The sequence below is a fragment of the Aulonocara sp. 'chitande type north' Nkhata Bay genome, linkage group LG3 (genome assembly GCF_057382095.1).
Source record: "Aulonocara sp. 'chitande type north' Nkhata Bay isolate Kocher_YH1m ecotype deep benthic linkage group LG3, A_spYH_male_GT1.1, whole genome shotgun sequence".
Lineage (NCBI taxonomy): Eukaryota > Metazoa > Chordata > Actinopteri > Cichliformes > Cichlidae > Aulonocara > Aulonocara sp. 'chitande type north' Nkhata Bay.
In genome coordinates, this window is record NC_141346.1 from 21,888,198 (window position 1) to 21,912,446 (window position 24,249).

The following is a 24,249-nucleotide window of genomic DNA, read 5'->3' on the forward strand; positions in this document are numbered from 1 at the left end:
TTACTGATTTTCACTTTTGGTGTGACCTTGAACTGATTTTCAGCAAAAATAAAATCAGCTTGAGCCTTTATTGGTATCTACCATCAGACTAAATTTGAACATGATATCTTGAAAACTGTGGCAACTAGCCTGCTAAAACACGGCCAGATAAACAGACAAATGGAACCAATTACATACTTGTAATTAAAGTAAAGACTGGACTCTAAAAGACTGGATGGCTGTAGCTCATTAAGTAGAGCAGGTTGTCTACAAACTAGAAGGTTTAAAAAGTTGCAGTTTTATAGGAGGTATGTGTGCTGCTATTTCTTGGACAGTTTAAGTGACTATAACAGAAAATAAAACTGTGCCCTGTTAAGAAATATGATGCAAAAACAAAGTTTATAGGACAGATATGAGCAAGTTATGGTTCTCAACAGTAAATTTTGAATTCACATTAGAGATTAGATAAAACTTTATTAATCCCTCGGGTGGGTTCCTCCAGGAATTTCTGTAACATGTATTTTCAGATTCAGATTCAGTCATACATATAGAAATGACTGAATCATGTACTGCAAAGTGTAAGCCCAAAGCCTAATCCATGTTATCTATATGTTGTTCCTATTTAATCCAGTTACTGATTAGCAACTGTACAACAATGAGACTAAACTAAAGACAAACAATATATCTAGGCTATCATGGGGCATTCAATTCTTAATAGTGTAGCTTCTCTCTCCTCTTTCCTCCCTTCATGTAATCCTTTCAATTTGCAGGTTGCTGACTTGTACTGCTCTGCCTGCAAGTGCGCTCTGTGTGAGGACTGTCTTCCCAACCATGCAGAACACCCTAAGGTGGCCCTCAGCCAGGCCCTCGAGCAGCACCGCAACAACCTGCAGGAAAGACTGGGCACTGTTCAGGACAGGTACAGGGTGAAATACTTGATACAACATTAAGAAACTTTATTCAGTCCATTAATCTGTGCCCCCAACAAACCCTTATGTTAAACTGTTGTGCAGTGGTGCTAGTTTCCATTTATCAACAAAAACACACACAAACCCCCCCAAAAATTTTAATGCTGAATTACTTTTTTAAAATATGTATTATAAACTGCAGAAGTAAGCCAATGATAAACATCAGCTGGAGTTTATTAGGATTTTATTATTTTTATATATTGTATATTTTTTAGTAATTCCCAGAGACCAGGAGAGGGCTCTCTCATTAAGCAAGATTCATTTAAGAGTCACTTGGGCAATGCTCATTGATTGTTTTTTGCAGCAAAACACAGATGTTCCCTAAATGCCTCACATTTGTTAAGAAAAAAAAAAGATAGAAGAATAAAATAGAAGAGTGACAGTGTTCTGGGCCAAGGACTTTTCTCAAGAAAGACAAATAATCTCTGGAATTTAATTTAAATGCTACTGTGGGAATGAGATAGTCAAAAGATTTCTTAAAAGACATACGGGCTTGGGTAGAAAGTTAAAGAAGTTACTAAGTATTTATATTGAAAATACCCATCCATTCATGTAGGGAATTATTAGTAAACAGGGAGTAGTAAATGTAGGTCCCACATTCAAATCGCACTTAAAATACTAAAAGTCACATTTTTTCGTTTGCAAAATTGGAAAAAAATAAAATACAAATCAGCTGATAGCATTTCATTCTTGTAGCTCCAACAGGTACAAATGTATTTGCTGTGGAGAACAAGTTGCATAACAACTGACATATTCAGTTAAAGTATAATGTAGGCATACTTAATATAACTCAGTCACAAGTAACTATTGACAGACAGTGGATGGAGGAAAGAAGAGATGCTGACATCTAGTGGACAGTGAGCAAAATACAGTACAAATGATTTACCAGGCTATAAAATCTTGACATTAACAATAACATGTTATTAATTTTTCTCAATTAAAGTTACAGGTTGCATATGTAAATATTTAACAACATAAATGTAGCATAAAGAAAGCTTGCTATTGTTGTTTTGCAAATTAGATATGTAACTGCCTTTCTCTTTTGTGCGTGTCCTCTCTAGACTCCCTCAGATTTCAGATGTACTGTCCTTTGTTAAAGAGATCCTCCAGCAGCTGACCAATCAGAGGGCTTCCATTGAAGAGGACATTCAATCGAGCTTCGAGGACTTACACAAGCAGCTGGATGTTCGAAAGAGTGTACTGCTGATGGAGCTGGAAGTTACATACGGACTCAAACAGAAGGTGAACAGAGTTTGTTTAATTTTTCCTTTGATTCTTTGGTAAAAGTACAACCTCCTCAGTCACTGGTATACTTCTTTAAATAAAACAAATCAAATGAAAAAGTCTGAAACAGTCTAATGAAACTTTTCTTTTTCTGTCTCCAGGTTCTCCAAGCCCAGATAGACAGCCTTCTACGGGGAGAGGGGGACATGACAGCCACCTGTACCCAGGCAGAGGAGGCTCTGGCTGGAGATCCCTGTGTGGCGAGCCTGCAGGTGGAACGAGAGCTGTGGGAGAGGCTGGGTGAGCTTGCTGGTCTTGGTTTGCCATGCCAGCCGGAAGAGAACGACCAGCTGGATCTGGTGATGGAGACAGATGGGTTAAGGAAGTCCATACACAACCTGGGGACTATTGTTACAACCAGGTGAGACAATTCAAATCAATTTCAACTCAGTTTTACTTATTTAATGCCAAATCACAACAACAACTGCCTCAAAGCAATTTATATTGTAAAGTAAAGATCCTACAATAGTACAGAAAAACAGAATAAACCCAAAAGTCAGCCAACCCTGTATGAGCAAGCATAGGGGAAGGAAATGGAAAAGAAAAACTCCCTTTCAACAGGAAGAAACCTCTGGCAGAAGCAGGCTTAAGGAGGGTCAGCCATCTGCCACAACTGGTTTAAAGTGAAAGGGGAAAGACAAAAGACTGTGGAAGAGAGCCAGAGATTAATACTAACTAATGATTACATGCAGAGTGGTGTGTAAACACATAGTGAATAAAAAAGGTGAAAAAAAAAACAAAAAACAGAAACACTCAGTGCATCATGGGAACACCCCAGCAGCCTAGACCTACTGCAGTGTAAAGATTAAAAAGTTTTAAGCCTAATCCTAAAATCAGAGAAGCTCATTGTTTGTATCATTTATGCGCAGCTCCCTATAAGGTCCCACCACAGCATTTCAGTCAGGCTGAAGACTGGAACGGGCCATTGCATCACCTTGATCCTTTTCATTTCCAGCCATTCTGTTGTACATTTGCTGCTGTGCTTGGGAACATGACTCTGACTCTGAAGAAAATAAGAGCAATCTATAAAATCCGCTGTATACCAAAGTATTCCAATCAGTGATAAATAGCGAGACGTTTTAGCTGTATTTTATTTTTAGAGAACAACAAACTGTTTTTCCAGGCTAAATTGTCATCTTCTAAATTATTAAAGATTACTAAGCACCCCAGCTTATCAGCTATCTGCTTTAAGGTGCATCTTTGAAAGTTATACCAGGAAGGCAATAAATTCTGATTTAAGTCTTTCTTTGTCAGAGGAGCTACAGTATCCAGAGTCGTACGCAGTGACGATATAAAACTATTAACAAGATAACAAACTCTGTAAAAGCAGCGTTCAGGTAACTGCTCTGCACTGTGTTGGTATAAGGCACTGAAGAAGATGCAGCTGAGGAATTATATCCATGGCCGACACAGTCTCTAAGGGGATGGGGTTTTGGGGCATTTCAATGATGATGAAACATATTGAACCATGTGGTTTTGGATTTAATGCCATTTCATTAACACTCGTCTTTGTTCTCGTCCTCAGTGCGGTTGCAAGCCAGAGCGAAGCCATGGGTGCAGGTCTTGAGCAATGCATTGTTGGGCATCCTGCCTCTGTTACCATTGTAACAAGAGACAAGTCAGGGGGAGCCTGCAAGAGTGGAAATGCGATCCTCTCTGCTGAGGTTCATTCTACACCTAAACTCCATAAAATTAAGTTCTACTCTGTGTTCACACTTCAATGCAAACAGTGACAAAACATTATGATGTGTCGATGTAGGTATTCACACCAGACGGCAGCATAGTAGATGGTGAGATAGTGGACCACAAGAACGGGACATATGAATTTGTGTACACGGTGCCAAAGGAGGGTGACTTCTCACTGGCTCTCCGTTTGTATGACCAGCACATCAAAGGAAGTCCCTTCAAACTGACTGTCACCAAGACTCTAGAGGCTGAACTAGACGTAGGTGGATCTTTCTTTCAATATTAGTGCATTTCTACTATCCATTTGGCAAATAATGTCTAAATTCCTTTAATAGCAACTGTGATATACACCAACAGCCTATGTACGGCTCATTCATGTCCAGTGTCCTTTAGCATCTGTGCTGAAGGACACTGGACATCAGGACCTGAAACATCAGCTTATGACATTACTGTCTGACACTCACTTTATAATTATTGTTATGAAGGCCTAGTCAAGTAGTTTTGCCTAAACCTAAGAGGTTGTTAATCCTCTTCCCATCAAACGAAACTTGCATCCAAGTATGTCCAATCTCACTGCAAAACTTTGTGCTAATGTCCTCACACAACACAGAAAAGCTCGTATTGTTGACCACGTCATGCTTGTCTCTTGAAGTTCAGAGTTCTTGAGCAACAATGATTCAAGCAACATGACTTAAGCAATTATAAAACCTAAATTTATTTGATTGAGCTTACCCTAAATTCATCGATACATTGACTTTGGCAAAGGATGTAGGAAGCTTTCCAAACAAAAACCATATAACCTTCATAGTTACTGTGTATTGTGTTTCCCTTTTTGCTCTCTCTCCAGGTTTCTCCCTCTACAACAACGGCAACCAACTCAGCAGCCAATGCTACGCCATCGACTGGCTCATCTGAAGGAGCAAAGAGACGAGGAAAGTCACCTGGTCAGAAGAAGAAAGGCTCAAAGAGGGCCAGCAGTGCCCTTGGTACCCCACGGCGCAAAACTCAGAACCCCATTGAGGACGACCTCATTTTTAGGATCGGTGAGACATTTAGCTGGAAGAAACGAATCGTATAGACAGACTAGGATATTGTACACTTGCTTTTTTAAAGCTAATATATCCTCATTTTTGTGACACTGAAAGGCCCTTTTAATGGTTCAATTAATTTGGGCTTATTTCTCCCCATCATATGCATCACTTTTTCCAACATGGTGGAATTTTCATCTGGCTGATTTCAGTGTCTGTTACCTGTTTCATGTTACAGTTTATGAAGGGACTAAAGTAATGTCATTGTGAATTTTAAAAGTTCAGATTCACCAAATTGTCAGTATTGTAGTATTGTTGTTGTTTTTTTAAATTTTTTTATTTTAGCACACAAGTATGATAGGACTGTCAGAATAATTCTAGTATTGACATCATAGCTAATCTTCTCCTACCTTAAACACTTCATAAATTTGTCCTGGAACAAAAATGTTCGTATGTGTGGTGCACCACACATACGAACATTTTGTGTGGAATGGTGAAATGCCCAGTTTTAGTCTTGATAATAATATTCCACTCAAATGTCTTTTAGACCTCGCTTCAATTCATTCAAAACTTAGGTAAATGTGAAATGGTCTTCCCATAGAAAGCCTTTCTTTAAAGTCAGTAACACAAAAAGAAAACATAAATATTCACCTTTTACTTTCAACAAAATTTACACAAATGAGCCTTCTTTTTAAAATAGAAAACACAATCCATGGGTATTTTGTGTTTGAGGGGGTAGGTCTAGTCCAAATGTATGTTCAAGGAAAATTGAACTCAAATTGACGCTTCATGCAAAAGGTTAGTGTCTCAGTTGTTTATGAAAACATTTTTATGTATAATAGAATTTACAATCATATTTTGCACTATTCAGGAACAAAGGGAAGGAATAAAGGAGAGTTCACCAATCTTCAAGGAGTAGCTGCCTCTTCCAATGGTAGGATACTGATCGCTGACAGCAACAATCAGTGTGTCCAGGTATGGCCTTCGAAAAGCTGCAGGGTTCATATAAAAACCCCAAATTTATATCGAAAGTTAAACAATGTATATATGTCCAGATTTTCAGCAATGAGGGAGAATTTAAGAGTCGTTTTGGAGTGCGGGGACGATCGCCAGGTCAGCTACAGCGTCCGACTGGTGTAGCCGTGCACCCCAGTGGTGACATCATTATTGCTGACTACGACAATAAGTGGGTCAGCATTTTCTCCTGTGAGGGCAAATTCAAGGTATGTGTGCTGATATGTCAGGGTTGAAGGGGTATTGTACTTTATTGCAAGCAAACCCTCATTCTAATGTTTTCAGTGTTGATTTATGCAGCAATCTTATTGTTTGTATTTGTTGTTCACCAGGCAAAACTTGGCTCTGGCAGACTCATGGGACCAAAGGGTGTGTCTGTGGACCAAAACGGACATGTTATTGTGGTTGACAACAAAGCTTGTACTGTCTTCATCTTTCAGCTGACTGGAAAGCTTATTACCAAGTTTGGAAGCAGGGGCAATGGTGACAAGCAGTTTGCAGGTAATGTGGACTAAATTATATTATTTCACGTAATTTAATTCCCAAAAATGTACTATGGGCTGTAAAGAATAAATATACATAAAGAAGAAAAGGCAAATATATGAAGAGAAAATGTTTGATTCTGGATTGTCTTGAGATTAACGGCTCTTTAAAAAGTTAGTACTATATAGAAACCATTGATGTTTTTAACCCCATGAGGTCTGAGTCATCACTGGTAATGAAAGCAGTACTAGCTGCCCTGACCCCATTTTTTGGTGACCAGCACAAAGTATAAGAAATATAAATAGTCAGTTAGAGCAATTAGATTGCGTACCCTTTTGTCCCCTGACTGCTAAAACAATGAAAATGATACGTCCTAAAAGTTAAGGATTGGGACAACTGATGGCTTAGATCTGAGAGGGTTAAAGCATTTACCCCCCAACTTTTGGCAATAAGGGAACAAACAACATTTTAACTTGCATTTCTCTTTTGTCCCAGGTTTTGAGGCTAGGGTTGTAGTTATCACTGATGACCTCAGAAGGTTTACGTGCGCTAATAAAAGTATTTAGGTGATGGTTGGCAGTTGCTAAGTCTGAAAATTGATTTAAGAACTGAGTGCACTTGAAATTCTGTTTAAAGTTTAACCCTATGACCTTTAAATCACTTGATGACCCCAACCTTTAACAGTAAAATATTGTACATTTTGTTTTTTCTTTTCTTTTTTCCCCTTTTTCTTTTCATTCTAAGAGACTTCAAAAACTATTCAGATATACAAATACCAGTGTTACCTTTCTCTAAAATACTTGCGAATTGAAAGTGTTAAAAGAGGCTAAAGCTAATTGAAAATACATTGTTCGTTGTACAATGTACAACCTATTTCTTTGTTCCTGTTTTTCTTTCCTAAAGGTCCACACTTTGCAGCAGTGAACAAAAACAATGAAATCATTGTGACAGACTTCCATAATCACTCTGTTAAGGTACAGCATTTTACTGAGCTTAAAGGATAGTTTTAGTGTAATGTTATGGTAAAAAAAAGCTAATATTTCATATCAAGTCCAAGTATGGTTTCAGAGGATTCAAAATAATAAATCTTTATCATTATTTCTCGGATTAGGTTTTCACGCTTGAAGGAGAGCTTGTACTGAAATTTGGTTCAAATGGGGAAGGAAACGGCCAGTTCAATGCTCCCACTGGTGTAGCAGTGGATATTAATGGGAACATCATTGTAGCTGACTGGGGCAATAGCAGAATACAGGTAAAACGTTAACATATGAAAAAACTTTTATATACGGTCAACCTTTTATATATGAAAGCCCTGCTGTGTAAGGTTTTTATATATAAATAATACATATCTTCGACATTTCCAGGTGTTTGATGGCAGTGGCTCCTTCCTGTCCTATATCAACACATCAGCAGACCCTCTTTATGGACCCCAAGGTCTGGCTCTGACTTCAGACGGACACGTTGTAGTGGCTGACTCTGGCAATCATTGCTTTAAAGTCTACCGCTACCTACAATGATGGAGGCTTGGATGACGATGGGGGATGGTGACGTGGACGCGATAGACAAGTTGAGGTTTAAATGAAGCGATAGAGTGAGCACTGTCAAATAATATGAATTACTGCATGAGCCTCTAACTGCTCCCTCTGAATGTTGAAAATGGGATAGAAGGGATGAAAAAGTCAGTGAAAAAGTGTTCAGTTCCCATTCTGGGTTCCAACCAGAACTCATGACGGAAGTACCTAATTTGAATATTTTTGGTGATTATTATTAGGTAAGATCATAAAAAAATAAAATGAAAACAAAACATTGATAGCAGATGTTTTGTCTCAAGAGGGCTTATGATCGGCTCACGTGAAAATCTCAATAATTTCCAGCTGTCATACAGACATTGCAGAATGGGATGTAGATAAAAGTTATGCAATACTGGTTCAGAGATGTCAAATTTGAGAGGTTCAGTGTCTATAAATGGACTAATGAGGAAAGCTTTAGATAATAAAATGAAAAAACCAAACAAAGGCTGCAAGAGAGATGACAATGATTTCTTCAGAAACAACTGCTTACTAAATTTATGATGTGGTCAATGAGACATAAAAAGGAGCAAAGGCATTAACATGGACATAAAGGGACATAATGGAAATAATGTGGAGAGAATGAAATGAAAGACTGAAAGTTTTCTAATGTTCTGCCTTCTTGTGCTGTATGTAATACACAAAATAATTGATTATGAGCTAAAAGAGACCTATGTCTTCCAATTTCATTACATAATTAGAGACTTCCACTGTGGATTTGGTGCCACACTTTAACATCCCTTGAGCAAAGCACTTAACTTAAAGGTAGCGCAGCTGGAGAGGACAGCAATTGTGCTGAAGCATACAAGATTTTATTTCTAAATATGACAAAAAAATTCCAAATTTATAAGACATAGACCACTTTTAGTCCAAAGTGCATTGTTTGTACATTAGGATTGTTTGAACATGGAATGTTATTTTGATCCCATATAACAGTATTCTTTACAAATCTTAGGTAATAGATTCATTATTAGAAATGATTGCTTGACTCTAATTCTGACTGTCTGAATTAATGACTGATTGACTTGATTTGACAAAAAGCATTGTGTGTCTATGCTTGGTTTGAGTGTTCAGATATTTTTTTCCTGATAAACCTGTTGCAATGAGGGAAAAGTGAAAAATTTATCTTATATATTTGTGAAGATACGTTTAATAATATTGCATAAGCTGTAATCAACACATTTGGACTCAGTAACAGCAGCCGTCTTTTGCAGGAACATTTACAGGTCTAGTGCCCTCATGAGCCCTTTGAGCCATTTTGTTTCCACTGCATTTTAGGATCAGTTGATTTTATGATGTGAACAAACCAGTTTTACAATGTCAAGGTCTGTGATACCAATTCACAACGCATAAGTTAACAGAACTGATGTCCCATGAAATCAAAACAACAACAACAGTGACAACAATGGTGGGGACCAGGATGGCTGTTGCATTTACATTTGATGTGCTCTCCAGAACTCCTCGCTATGTCCTGCAGTTGAAATGCCCTATTTTTACATATTTCTCTATGCTTGTCACCATGGCAACAAAATATCAGAAGGATATTTTGGGGGAAGGAATTCTAGAATGTCTCTATTCATTCTTCCTTATTGACAAGGATACAAGAATGCTTTAAGAATTCTGAAAAACTGCTGTTGCCCGCTTGTAAAATTCCACATATTCTGTCAAAAAAGAGAATACCTCAGTGTTCTAGAAGCATGCCTCTGTTGTTATGTAACTGTTGACACCAAACATATCAGACATCTACTGCGAGCTCCCATTTTACAAGTCTAACCTAAAAGACAATTTACAGTAACATCAGTAAAGTATAGTTAATTTACAGTAACATCAGTAAAGTATAGTTAAAGTAATGTTAAAGTCTCAAGCATTAGCCATTTACATTTGGAAAAGTGCTATATGCCAGTAATAACAACACTACAAAGCATTTACATAAACTGTTGAATAGGTAAGAGAAGAATTTATGTTATTTCCATCCGCGACGAGTTGGGGAGATTTTACATGCACTATTAATATACTGCAAACTTCTTTGTTGATTGTGGTAGTTTAAGTGGCATCACATCAATTACTTACACATTTAGTCTTTACTGAAACAGGAATTGAGAAACTCATCATTATGTTCACAGTTGGTCAGAGATTCTCTAAGTTATATATTTTACTACTTCTATTTATTGCTTATTATTTATTTATCTAATTAGTTATTTTCATCTTTCCATTTGATTGTGTTACACCATGTGCATTTAAATTCATAAGTGCCCGTTACATTTCATCTTACTAGACATTTCAGTCTTTAGGCTGTATTGAAATGGGACTGGAATTAGAACTGCTGTTAATATTTTGTCAAGTTTCCTTTTTTTTAAAATCTTTTGTTAAATTAAAAAAAAATCAAGCTCATCAGTTAGCAAAAATAGCTCATTAGCACCTTATTTTGGGATCAACAACACGTTTAACTCAAAACTAATAAGTTAGCTGTAAAAACAGTGCAGTACAATGACCAACCTTATGAAAACATTAGCTTTAAATGGCTAATACTGCTTTTTTCTTACATAACTGATTACAAGCTAACCTATTAATTTTGACTTGTTTGTAGCCGTCAGTTTTGATCATTTTTTCACATAGAAACAACAAAATCACTTTTAATAACAATGAAACAACTTCATCTTCAATACAATGACAGTAATCATTATTCAGTCCAGTAAAAAAAAGGTTGGCGCCTCCTCGTTTGTGTAATTTGTTAGTCTGTTCATGGATTTGCTAAGACTATATTTTCTAACATAAGCATCCTGTAATGCTGCTAAGTGTCAGATTTTGCTCATCAACTTGAAATAAGATCTTTTGATTTGTTGGTACTATTGATTGTTTTAAAGAAATTCGACTGTGTTTCCTAATGTAACCTGGGCTTTGTTTACTGGATATTGAGCCTTAATGTTGGTATTACATATGAATGTTGTTTGATCTGGTAGAATTGCCTTCTCAGTAATTTTGAAGTAATGATTGTTTTGGAAAAATACAGTAAAGAAGATTTAATTACAATTTCAGACACAAACAGCTCATTTGTAGCCAACACAGCCATTGCAAATTTTCTTTTGGAAACCTGAAAAATAAAAAATAAAAAATGCCATTGCACATATGTACAAATGTGGGTGTTTTACGTGTAAGATTTTTAGCAGAAAATGCAACAGCATTGTGTATTGCACTGGTTTGATTTTTTTCCCCCCTGCAATCCTATTATGGTGTTTTAGAAGACAGCTTTTAAAATACTGATCGCTTTCATACAGTGTCACTTTCAAGGTCTTTCTTGCTCTGTAACTGCTGTCATGTCTGTTCACTGTTATGGGCTATGACTTAATATTCACATACACTCAACACTGAAAATAAAGCATTGATTCCTGAATAGCAGCTGTTACTATGGCTTGGTTTTGTCCAAAATGTGAGCAATGTCAACTAATTTACCATCTATATACTTGGAGAGCCTTAGTCACAAATGTTAGAAAATATCAAAGGTTTACATGATGGCATGGGAAAGTATAATGCCTGTCATATTAAGAAAGCAGTGTTAAATATCTCTACACTAATGACAGTCTTGTATTCTCATTTCTTTGAACAACTGCAAAATGTTTATATAACATTCTTCAAACATCACTTAGTCATTTTTTAAAGATATGACTACTTTGTGCTTGGAACGGTTCACAGCCAAGTGTGAAGCGGTGGGAATGAGGATCAGCACCTCCAAATCTGAGGCCATGGTCCTCAGCTGGAAAAGGGTGGAGTGCCCACTCCGGGTCAGGGACGAGTTCCTGCGACAAGTGGAGGAGTTTAACTATCTCGGGGTCTTGTTCATGAGTGATGGGAGAAGGGAGCGGGAGATTGACAGACGGATTAGTGCAGCGGCCGCAGTGATGCGGACGCTGTACCGGTCTGTTGTGGTGAAGAGAGAGCTGAGTGTAAAAGCGAAGCTCTCAATTTACAGGTCGATCTACGTCCCTACCCTCACCTATGGCCACGAGCTGTGGGTAGTGACCGAAAGAACGAGATCGCGGATACAAGCGACAGAAATGAGCTTCCTCCGAAGGGTGGCTGGCCTCTCCCTTAGAGATAGGGTGAGAAGTTTGGCCATTTGGGAGGGGCTCAGAGTAGAGCCGGTGCTCCTTCACATCGAAAGGAGACAGCTGAGGTGGTTCGGGCATCTGACAAGGATGCCTCCTGGGTGAGGTGTTCCGGGCATGTCCCACCGGGAGGAGGCCCCGGGGCAGACCCAGGACACGCTGGAGAGGTTATATCACTCGGCTGGCCTGGGAACGCCTTGGTGTTCCCCCGGATAAGCTGGAGGAGGTGGCTGGGGAGAGGGAGGTCTGGGCTTCTCTGCTTGGGCTGCTGCCCCGCAACCCGACGCCGGATAAGCGGAAGAAAATGGATGGATGGATGGATGTTCTCTGCCTGTGACAAAACTGGAAGGTTAAAAGGTTAACTTTTGCTCTTCTGAGCATTTGAGTACTAGGGCATCACAGTTAATGTTTGGCTCACTCTTAATATGTGTATAAGGGCACTTAGTGATGAATATGAATCAACTTTACAAATTTAAGCAGTTTATTTATTTATTTATTTTACTTTTTGGTTCAGTTATTTTTTGCTAAGTACCTGACTACCTGATTTACCTTTAGATGTCAGCCTAACATTGAATACAAGATGTAAAGATTACATTTGGTGTTTGTCATTCATGATTTCATCTGGTCTAGTTCTCGAATTCTACACTGCAGCACTGTTTAAAATATTAATCTACAGGGAGTGCAGAATTATTAGGCAAGTTGTATTTTTGAGGAATAATTTTATTATTGAACAACAACCATGTTCTCAATGAACCCCAAAAAAACTCATTGATATCAAAGCTGAATGTTTTTGGAAGTAGTTTTTAGTTTGTTTTTAGTTTTAGCTATTTTAGGGGGATATCTGTGTGTGCAGGTGACTATTACTGTGCATAATTATTAGGCAACTTAACAAAAAACAAACATATACCCATTTCAATTATTTATTTTTACCAGTGAAACCAATATAACATCTCCACATTCACAAATATACATTTCTGACATTCAAAAACAAAACAAAAACAAATCAGCGACCAATATAGCCACCTTTCTTTGCAAGGACACTCAAAAGCCTGCCATCCATGGATTCTGTCAGTGTTTTGATCTGTTCACCATCAACATTGCGTGCAGCAGCAACCACAGCCTCCCAGACACTGTTCAGAGAGGTGTACTGTTTTCCCTCCTTGTAAATCTCACATTTGATGATGGACCACAGGTTCTCAATGGGGTTCAGATCAGGTGAACAAGGAGGCCATGTCATTAGTTTTTCTTCTTTTATACCCTTTCTTGCCAGCCACGCTGTGGAGTACTTGGACACGTGTGATGGAGCATTGTCCTGCATGAAAATCGTGTTTTTCTTGAAGGATGCAGACTTCTTCCTGTACCACTGCTTGAAGAAGGTGTCTTCCAGAAACTGGCAGTAGGACTGGGAGTTGAGCTTGACTCCATCCTCAACCCGGAAAGGCCCCACAAGCTCATCTTTGATGATACCAGCCCAAACCAGTACTCCACCTCCACCTTGCTGGCGTCTGAGTCGGACTGGAGCTCTCTGCCCTTTACCAATCCAGCCACGGGCCCATCAAGACTCACTCTCATTTCATCAGTCCATAAAACCTTAGAAAAACCAGTCTTGAGATATTTCTTGGCCCAGTCTTGACGTTTCAGCTTGTATATCTTGTTCAGTGGTGGTCGTCTTTCAGCCTTTCTTACCTTGGCCATGTCTCTGAGTATTGCACACCTTGTGCTTTTGGGCACTCCAGTGATGTTGCAGCTCTGAAATATGGCCAAACTGGTGGCAAGTGGCATCTTGGCAGCTGCACGCTTGACTTTTCTCAGTTCATGGGCAGTTATTTTGCGCCTTGGTTTTTCCACACGCTTCTTGCAACCCTGTCGACTATTTTGAATGAAACGCTTGATTGCATTAAATAATCACTTAAGACTTATTCTCTTTTGTTTCTTCATTTTGTTGGGTCTACTTCTGGATCTAAAGTGTGGACTTGGCCCCGTATTATATTAATAATACTACTGAAACTGTTAAAATGTTTTAGCATACCATACTCTTTCAAACCATTTAACTCTGTAGTCTCAGCTATACTCAATTCTGTATTCAATACTTGTCTTTACTTGTTGTTATAACAGGGTTTTCCTGCCCTATGCAGATACAACAGAGGTAACACCAAACAGCTGGGCAAGTTAAACCAGATGAGACACATTGACGCCAAACATTTCACAGTGCTGCTCACCAGAGGTGAGTCGTTAAGAGCATTTGATACAAGCAACCCAACAAACCATAGCCACACAGCACAGGTTATAGCTGTGATGGTGTAGAAAACTCTCAGCTTTGATTGGTCAACCTTTTCCTTTTCCCTACCTCCTTCCCCTGGCCCTGGGCGAATCAGAACAAAGAGAACAGAGAGGCTGCAGAAAGATATGATTATAATGGATGGAGCCAAAAGGCAGAACAGTGGGGCAGATTGGTAGTTAGGAGGTAATAAGAGTGCAAAACCCATCAGTCCAAAGCTCAGCAGCCAAACACAGCCGATGGTGATGTTTCTGATCCTGACCCCACGAGCATTTCTTAGGCTCATGTAGGTGATGGGGTGAACAACAGCCAGATAACGCTCTACACAGGTCAGGACGTGGAACAATAACTCTCCATAATAAGCAGTAATAGAAGCAGATGATCCTACTGCCACACTCACTAAGTGATTAGTGTATGTGCCACAATACATGACCAAACACCCTAAGATCCAGATCAGCTCCATTGCAGCTATATGGTAGGTGAAGATGTCAGAGTGGGTTGCTGTTTTAATAGAGCGCTGCTGCCGCCATCTTTGATAACCAGAAAAAAAGACGAGAACAAAGACAGTGAGGAGGAGGACGATTCTCAATGTATGGAAGGGAATCAATTTGGATGGATTTATGGGGCAGGAATTGTCCAGAAGATTGCTGGAGGTGGAGTTAAGTGACATAACTACTGTATGATGTAGGTCTGAGGAGAAAAAGAAACAGTCAGTGGGACAGACAGTGGAAGTGCTGATAGTTCACAGTTATAATGCACCTTATTAAGGAAATGCTAGAGAAGAATTCTGATTACTACAGTGCCAGATGGGACAGGCAAAAATGCAGCTTAATACAGCCCTTAGTTAGTGTAGCTTTGGGAGTAATAGTGGGAGTAATGACTGGTCATTGAAATAGTTTTTTTCTGTCAACAAACACTCTGACATGGAATGTTAATTGTAAACCAACATTATATTACAAAATCAAAATGAGGTGAATAGGAAATTTGTAGCAGTAGAAAAAATATTTTCAGAAACTAAGAAAAACAAAATGCCAGTGTGTTGCTCACGCATGATATCCTATTATCAGGCTGGTGGAGTACAAAAACAAAGAACTTATCATTATCCTCTGTTATCTAAAATGTTATAAAATTGTGGATTTTTCCACACTGGGCAAAACATAAATCAAAGCAAACGTCTATAAATGATACTTAAACAAAAGTTCATCTCTCACTGACTATAAATATTCTCAAATTCAAAGCACATTTTTTTCTTTTATCCTTGAAATTATATAATTCTGTAATCCCAGTAAATTGTCTCTGATTTATCAGAGACTATCTTGTTTCACAATAGTTGCCAAGTGGGAGCAGTTATGAGTCCAGACAGAATATACTATGTTTGCTTCATCACAAAAAATCAACTGATTCCCTAAATTAATCTAGTGAGGATTACTGCTCAAAGCTGTAATAAAACAACAGCGCTGTGACTTGGACCAAAGCAAAGTCGGGCTTTTTAGAGTAATGCTGAAAAAAAAGTTCCAAAATTGTCACTGAATTAGCCTTTACAACACTATTAATAACAAGCACCCAACATATAAAGGAAGTGATCTAATCACAGAAAAAGGAAAGCAAAAAAGTAGATCATCCATCGAATAATAAATTAATGTATAGTTAACACAGATTAAAACACTTTCATCTCCCTGGAATCAGTATAAAAAGATAAATAACAGATCAAATATTTGTGAAAAACGGCATTAAAAAATTAATGTTAATATAATCAAATATTAAATAGCACCTTTATGGTTGAATTGTTTCCTCTGGTTTGCGTCTCCAAACTGACCGACTGCTCTTCACTCTAAAAGTGCTCTGATGCTTCTGCCGGTGTTCAGGTTGCTCGCAGTTCACACAGCAGGACTTTTGCATAATTCAATAGGTGGTACTTACTGTAAAATACACCATTAAATTATACTTCAGCATTTGGGTCATAGTGCTGCATTACAGGGTACATATTTATTTTCTAACAATTATAGATAATATATGTAGTAAAAATCAAATTCTTATTTCCACCCCAACATGTAGGAAACCAAACTAACATGGAGTTTGTGTAATTAGTGCAACTGGTTTAGGTTGAGTTTCTTGTATGTGACAGAAAATAGCATACAGTTTAGGACTTAAAGAATTTTAATGTCCATTTTTTACTCTATCAGTCCATTACATGAGACAGTATTCAAATGGCTTGTAATCTAAGACAGGTGTTCATTCAAACTAAGCAATGTCATGCCGCATGTGTATACTAAGAGCAGTTTGATGGGATCTAATTTACAGCATGTACGTGAGGATTTTAAAATGCATAACTCTAGCTTCCATTATTATTAGAAGATTACCCTGATACATACTGCAACACATAATAGTGAAATACAATGTATATCCATGGTTAGATCATGCTTGCACACACACTAGTTTCATTCACTAGACCCAACTTTGAGTTTAGATAAAAATAAAAAGAGCTTTTGTGTGTCATTGAAAAAAAAAAGAAAGTTTGTTTTTAATGTGAAGCAGTTATGATGATTATTTTATTTGTTCTCCTTTTCCTATGTCAAGAATTTGAAAACCCATCCATCATCCCATTTTCTTTCACTTATCCAGGGGGCAGCAGTCTAAGTAAAGAAGCACAGACATTTCTCTCTCCAGCCACTGGCTTCAGGTTATTAGGGAGAACACTGAAGCATTTCCAGACTATTCATGAGATGTAATCTTCTCACTGTGTCCAGGTTCTGCCCCGCAGCCTCCCTCTGGTGGGACACACCCTCTCCCAGAAGGCCCCCTAGTCAGATGCCTGAAGCACCTGAACTGGCTCCTTTCGATGTGGAGCAGTGAATCCACTCTGACTGAACATCTCACCGTATCTCTAGCGGAGAGGTCAGCCACCATTCAGAGAAAGTACATTTTTGCCACTTGTATCTGTTTTTAGTAGCATGGAAAACTAAACCCCAAGGGTCTGTTAGTTATAAAGGACTCGAGTAACCTATAAGTACTATTACTGTTGCTGAGTAATACTCGGATTTTTACCTATAATCTTTGATGAAGGGTTAAAAAGAGAATATCCACAATGTCCAAGACTCAGAATGTCTCATACTTATGTTCTCCTTGTGTATATATGTCTATTTATATATGCTTTTCACAGCTTAACTGTTTATTCTATCATTACATATATAATTCATTAGATAATAAGTCAAGCACCATTTGAATACAGCATTCAAATCTAATGTTTATTTACTGTGTGTGATGCTGTTTTTCTGAGGACTAATTTAAGTCTTCATAGTGGGGATATAGTGGTCTTTTGGAGGTATGTAAGGACAACACGAGAGCTTATCACATTTATTCTAACTTTAATCTCAGCTTCACTCACTTAGCTTTCACAAGATGGCAAAATATCTCCTAGAAGCCAGAAATATTACTCCTCTCACTTCCCTTCTTTCTGGGTGTGAAAGAAGCAATGACAAACAGCAATGAAAAACTCATTTTTAATAACAATGAAAAAACTGTTGTTCAATACAAGACAGTAAACATTGAGTCCATATAAAAACTCGTGCCATCTTCCCATTCATGTAATGATCTGTTAACAGTATATTTTCTGAGTTTTCTTACGCTATGTTCACACTGCAGGCGAAAGCGGATCAAATCAGATTTTTAACCCAATGTGACCCATATCCCATCATGGTATGACAGTGTAAATGGCACAAATCCGATATTTTCAAATCAGATCTGGGTCACTTTCGTATGTGGTAATGAATCCGATACATATCTCTTGCTGTTTGAATGGTCATGTCACATCCGTCTTTTACGTCACTGACACAAGACTGATGCCAATTATCAGAGAAGCGCCGGAGAAGACATCGCGAACGCTTCCTGGCCATCCAGTGTAGATGTCAGTGAAACTGTTGGGAAGACAACGTGAACATTTTATTTGTGCTGTATAATCTGCAGATTCTGACAGAAATCTGCAACTATCTTTGAATCACCGCTCCTCTAAAACAGCAATAAGGATAATTATTAGGTTATCTACATTATTATGTAAATAACAAAATAACTTAAAGCAAAAATTGGGAAACAAAGTCCAAAGTCTTTATATTAAGGGCCATCAGTCAAACAATATTGTTTGCTCTGGGTCTAAACAGAGCGCGTTGTGTGTGACGTCTTCTTTTGCGCATGCGGGCCGCTTTGAGCGTTTGCTGTCGCATTTTATTTGTAGTGTGAACGAGCAGATTTGATCAAAAAATTGGAATTGAGCATTAAGACCTGCAGTGTGAACGTAGCCTTAGTCAGTTTCAGTCAGTGTCACTTCACAGATCTTTCTCGCTCTTTCTACTCTGAGCACTCAAAGCACTTTACACAACTTGCGTTATTCACCCATTCAAACAAGCAGTTTTTTTTAACCCTCTTTATATGTAAGTGAAACCTGGGGTTAGTATCTTGCCCAAGAATATTTAGCATGTAGACTTGAGCAGATGGGGATCAAACCACCAACCTTGCCATCAGTAAGTGACCTGCTCTACCACCTGACCTACAGCCACCCCAAACTTTCATGTGTGAAGATGTAGAGAGGGTTTTTGTCGGGTTTTATGAAGTTTTCTTTTTATTTTGCATGTTCAGAAATTCTGTTTTTCCTTTTGTTGCCTCAGAGCAATGTTGTGCAATAAGGGCTTATGTTCCGAGGGAGACTTTTATAACAGTGTGTTTGTATGTAACGCTACATTATTTCATGTATTCTTACACAATTTTTTACACATTTCACATGTTGCTGATGTGATACCTCTCGCACTAATTAAGGGATTAAAAAAATTAAGCGACAGTTGCCAGGCCACAAGGCATATGGGTGACTATGATAAGATTCAACCTCTTCTAAAGCACATTCTCGTGAAGCTGAAACATTGTGGATGAGCCAATGGTGTCATTTAAATGCAAGAGCTAATTAAAAGAAAGAAAATTGGGTTTCAAAATGTTACTCCTAGCTGAATATTTTCAATTCAACTCATTGCAATTTTATTTATATAGTGCCAAGTCAGAGCAAGATCTGATGGCATTTCACAGAAATTTGAAGATACTGGGAAAGATGTCCAACCACCTGAGCTTCCAGGTGTAGGGGAAAGTCGAAATGTGGCCTCACATCATAACTGAACAAAATCCGTGCAAATCCAAAAAGTGAAGTAAGTGAACCAGTAATGAGACATTTCAAATGTATGAGCAGAAGAAGATGCAGAGACCCACAGTTCTGATTCCAAATTATGATCTCAACTTGGACATTACATAACTTTGGCCAACAATATGTGAAAACCTCATCAGCCCCAACTGGTCACGACTGATGCCTGCCCTTCTCTGAGCCTAATAACAGGCCTTTTCAAGTGTTTTTCCAATCTTTATTTTAAAATTTGTTGACATGTTTGAAAGAATTACCTTTGTCCTTTAGATGCAGGTGCACACCTGAATCTTGCACCATGTTGCACCATTCGTTTATGAAGTGGCTGTTCCAATGTAGAGGTCTGTGCACTCTGCGCTGCGCTCCACAGCACACACTACGTTGTCTTTGGAATGAGCCAGTTTTTAGTCTGAGTGTGTGGCTGGATCTGAAGTACACTGAAGTGTCATGGTTGGAGAAAATTTTTTTCTGATAAACTGGCTACATAAGGGATGACGATGTTGTTCCATTATTAATTTTGTTTCTCCCTGGGTAGTGTCTGAACAAGGGAATGTTTTTTATTGTTACTCTCTAACACTTGTGTAAAACAGAATGGCCCAATGTGAGTCAGCAAATGATGTTGAATAATTTTCAGCATGTATCATCAAAATGTGTGCAGTAGAGTATAAAAATGTAAAATGAGTTGCTTGAACATGTGCCTATCAAATGTATGAATGTTTCACATGTTGACCAATAGAAGAGTATGAGAAGCACTGATGACATAGATGCAGATTATGTTTTTGAGCTGTTTATTTTCGCCAGCTTATCAAGTGTGCTCTGCATCACAACAAAGTTTAGCGATGAAATAGAAATTGCAGGATGTACAGCTCAAAGAACCACATTAATTTATGCTGTAGATAAACATCATGACAACTATAGGCTGATTCCTGCACATTTTTACTAACATAAATGTAAAAAAAGAATCTACTGATAATGAAATGCATTTTAACGGGTGTGATGTAGATGCTTCTTGTCTCAGCTAAATATACTTTTGAACTTGCCAGTGAACCTAATCAACATAGTCACAGTAAATATCATAAACATGCACAAATTATTCGCTATATTACAAAATGTGAATGTGAAAACATATATAGGAGCTACAATTAATTTGGCTTTAAATAAGCATAGACTTTATTTTTTAAAGTTGTTCATCTGTACAGGGAAGGTTTAAAGTTAAACTTTATATGCAAAGACACACAAAGCACAAATAAGCATTGTACAAACAATAAAGATGATTTGTGCTGTCATTTGCATGGCCAGCAGCCATTATTCTGCATGTGACATGAGAACTTTTGGAAGACACGTCATTAAGTCAGTTTTGCATTTTTTCCCAATTCAAACAAGGATGAAAGCAATGTGGTTAAAATTTCACTTCAGTCCAGAACCCTTTTCAAAGATTAAGATAACTATGACAGCTGACCATATCTATGATGTCACATCTAGAAATAACAAGTGATGGATCAAACATGTATCTTATGATTACTTTCTTTTGAGTACAAAAAGGACACTTTTCGCCCTTGAAAAAACACGTTAGGATTGGCCTTGTAAGCTTTTCGAACAAGCTGCCTATAAGCTACTGGAACCAGTTCATAAGCTAGAAGGATAGCACTTTTCATCATAATTCAGACTGTCCTAAGCTGACAATGAGGAACAAATTTCCTGGGCTGGTTGATTCTGTTACGTCCAAATGAACAGAATCAACCTTTTGGGAGATATTCAAAATAGTTTCTTTAAATATTTTCTTCTATGTCAACTTTGACGTTTGACACTAACAGTGAAGGTCAAAGTCAAATGCTTATTCATCCTAGGTACTCATGTCACCCAAGGCCTATTATATTCTTGTAAAGTTTAAAGATGAGCCATAAAGAAATTGGGGTAATATAAAGTTTTTACTGATTTTCACTTTTGTTGGATGTGAGTGGGCGTTAAGGCGTCTGGGGAAGTATCTCAAAACTGGATTATAGATGGCAGACAGTTGGTGTCGTAAACCACCGCCTCTGTTCAAAGATGGTCGCTCACAGTGGACATAGATGGCTTCTTTCACTCCTCTTTCAAACCATCTGTCCTCTCTGTGCCACAAACCAGCCAATCACACACTTGGATGCAAAAAAACTGATTGGCTGTTTTGGTCTCCAATCAGGTCGAAATGACGAAATGCAATATGCCAGAATCCATTTAGTCCAAAACTCAAAAAAGGTTGTGGCGGAGGAGCACAGAGTGGCGGAGTTTGAAATATTACTCTTTCTGGGTCACAAAATAAACTTTTAAGATATTTTCATGTGAGAATGGTGCTGTGTGAACTTCAAATATCTGCTCGACCTATCAAGACATCACATATTTGTATAAGTGCACTAACGTTTTTGAAGATGCCTGTTACCCACCAATAAATTTCTCCTCAAAATGCAACACTTGCACCTTCAAATGTTTTTTTTACGTGCGCTCAGAATAGTGGCACAAAAATAACGCCATAGGTATAATGATAAATGACGTGACAGAGACTGTATCTCAGAAATATTTATTTTAATTCAGCTTATCATGTGGACTCTCCATTACAGAAAAGTATCATAAATAAAAAATAAAATTAAAATAAAATTGAAATTCCAGTATATACAGACCAAAGGACCACAGTGCAGATTATTTTGTGCTGTACATAAACATCATGACAACTATGGATTGATTTCTACACATTTTGACTTTTTGCTTTTTATTAACATACATGTAAATAAAGAATGTACTGATGGCACAATGAAATTTAACTAGCAAAATGAAGATGCTCCATGTCTCAGCTACACATTTTTGAACTTGCCAATGAACCTAATCAACAGTCACAAAAACATACAAAAATTATTTGCAATATTAGGAAGGCACGGCATGAAGAGAAATATTTTAGAGCTATACACCACTAATTCTGTAAAAGGTTAATAAAATAAAAAGTTAATGCTGTTTTTAATTTTCTCATGTATGTGTGCTTACAGTACAGCTAAAAAAACCCCCCATACTGTCCAAAGCAAAACAACCTGCCGTATTTATCTCTACCTGGTGAATTTGATACAAATGTGTTTTCAACATTCTGTTATCCATATGGAAAAGATATACATAAATCTTATAAAGTTTTTATCTGTCTTGTATGAAACTTGTATGGAAAGCATGCAAGAGTGAAAACAGATATAAGATCCCTTGAAAAATTATATAATGAAGCTTGTATGTTTTGGATACTTACTAAAAAAATATATGAAAGTAATGAGAAAGTGGCCACTTTCATGAGTAAATCATATATGTTTTTACTATTTCTTTTCCATATGGGTAATGATGAAGTGAAGGTTCTGTTTTCAAGCTTATAAATACTACAGAGTTTAAATAAATCGTTACTGCCTGCCAGGCCTCATACAATCTCACACAAAGGAAAAACACGCACAAATAATTTATTCTGTGTTGCATCCATAAAAAGCAAACACATGGGCATTTGTTCAGTTACATCAAACTTCATCAGTGTGGACAAATGCTGAATAACTTGTGTCCTCTGTTAAAAACTCTCCAAAAGACTAGAGTTCTGTTAAATAATAATAAAGCCATGAAAACAAATTTGATCATCATTATCTTCAGGACACAGGGCAGTATCAAAAGCCTACAAAGTTACATGAAGCCAGTTAAGAGTTATTGATCAAAGTCTTTTGTTATTATAGTAATACAACAAAAATTGTTCCAAATGTTGTAGTCTACTATACTTTTTCAAACCATGTAGATCTATAGTCTCTGCGGTACTCAGTCCTGTATTCAATCCTTGTTCTTCATTTGTTGGTATAACAGCAACACGACAGTCTTCCTACCCTATGCAGGTACAGCAGAGGTAACACCAAACTGCTGGGCAAGTTAAACCAGATAAGAAACATTAACACTGAACAATTGACAGTGTTGCTCACCAGAAGTGATTTGTAAAGAGCATTTGATACAAGCCACCCAAAAAACCATAGCCACACAGCACAGGTTATAGCTGTGACAGTGTAGAAAGCTCTCAGCTTTGATTGGTCAACCTTTTCCTTTTCCCTACCTTCTTCCCCTGGCCCTGGGCGAATCAGAACAAAGAGAACAGAGAGGCTGCAGAAAGTTATGATTATAATGGATGGAGCCAAAATGCAGAACGTTGGGGCAGATTGGTAGTTAGGAGGTAATAAGAGTGCAAAACCCACCAGTCCAAAGCTCAGCATCCAAACACAACCAATGGTGATGTTTCTGATCCTGACCCCACGGGCATTTCTTAGACTCATGTAGGTGATGGGGTGAACAACAGCCAGATAACGCTCTACACAGGTCAGGACGTGGAAAAATATCTCTCCATAATAAGCAACGTTACAAACATATAATCCTACTGCCACACTCACTAAGTGATTAGTGTATGTGCTGCAATACATGACCAAACACCCTAAGATCCAGATCAGCTCCATGGCAGCCATGTGGTAGGTGAAGATGTCAGAGTGGCTTGCTGTTTTAAAGCGCTGATGCCGCCATCTTTGGTGACCAACATAACAGACGAGAACAAAGACAATGATGAGGAAGGTGATTTTCACTGTATTGAAAGGAATAAATTTGTATGAATATATGGCGCAGATATCGTCCATAACATAGTTGGAGGTGGAGTTAAAAGCCAT

The 24,249-nt window shown here is 37.9% G+C and overlaps 2 protein-coding genes and 1 pseudogene across 3 annotated transcripts in view; 1 reads left to right on the forward strand and 2 right to left on the reverse strand.

Annotated features, from left to right (window-relative positions):
- Nucleotides 1-11,406, forward strand: part of LOC147334541 (tripartite motif-containing protein 2-like) — a 28,095-nt gene extending 16,689 nt beyond the window's left edge. For both annotated transcript variants that reach the window (XM_086273135.1, XM_086273128.1), the window contains exons 3-14: nucleotides 750-898; nucleotides 2,009-2,189; nucleotides 2,333-2,592; nucleotides 3,757-3,895; nucleotides 3,991-4,176; nucleotides 4,765-4,960; nucleotides 5,817-5,920; nucleotides 6,001-6,168; nucleotides 6,292-6,460; nucleotides 7,346-7,416; nucleotides 7,554-7,694; nucleotides 7,807-11,406. In XM_086273135.1, coding sequence (XP_086129261.1) covers nucleotides 750-898; nucleotides 2,009-2,189; nucleotides 2,333-2,592; nucleotides 3,757-3,895; nucleotides 3,991-4,176; nucleotides 4,765-4,960; nucleotides 5,817-5,920; nucleotides 6,001-6,168; nucleotides 6,292-6,460; nucleotides 7,346-7,416; nucleotides 7,554-7,694; nucleotides 7,807-7,959 — 1,917 coding nt within the window. In that variant the 3' untranslated portion in view covers nucleotides 7,960-11,406. The remainder of the gene's footprint in view (nucleotides 1-749; nucleotides 899-2,008; nucleotides 2,190-2,332; nucleotides 2,593-3,756; nucleotides 3,896-3,990; nucleotides 4,177-4,764; nucleotides 4,961-5,816; nucleotides 5,921-6,000; nucleotides 6,169-6,291; nucleotides 6,461-7,345; nucleotides 7,417-7,553; nucleotides 7,695-7,806) is intronic.
- A 2,641-nt stretch (nucleotides 11,407-14,047) lies between these two features.
- Nucleotides 14,048-15,061, reverse strand: LOC147334542 (uncharacterized; annotated as a pseudogene).
- Nucleotides 15,062-23,391: 8,330 nt separating this feature from the next.
- LOC147334543 (uncharacterized) lies at nucleotides 23,392-24,249 on the reverse strand. The gene has a single exon (XM_086287360.1). It carries the CDS (start codon nucleotides 24,247-24,249, stop codon nucleotides 23,392-23,394), a length of 858 nt encoding a protein of 285 aa, XP_086143486.1.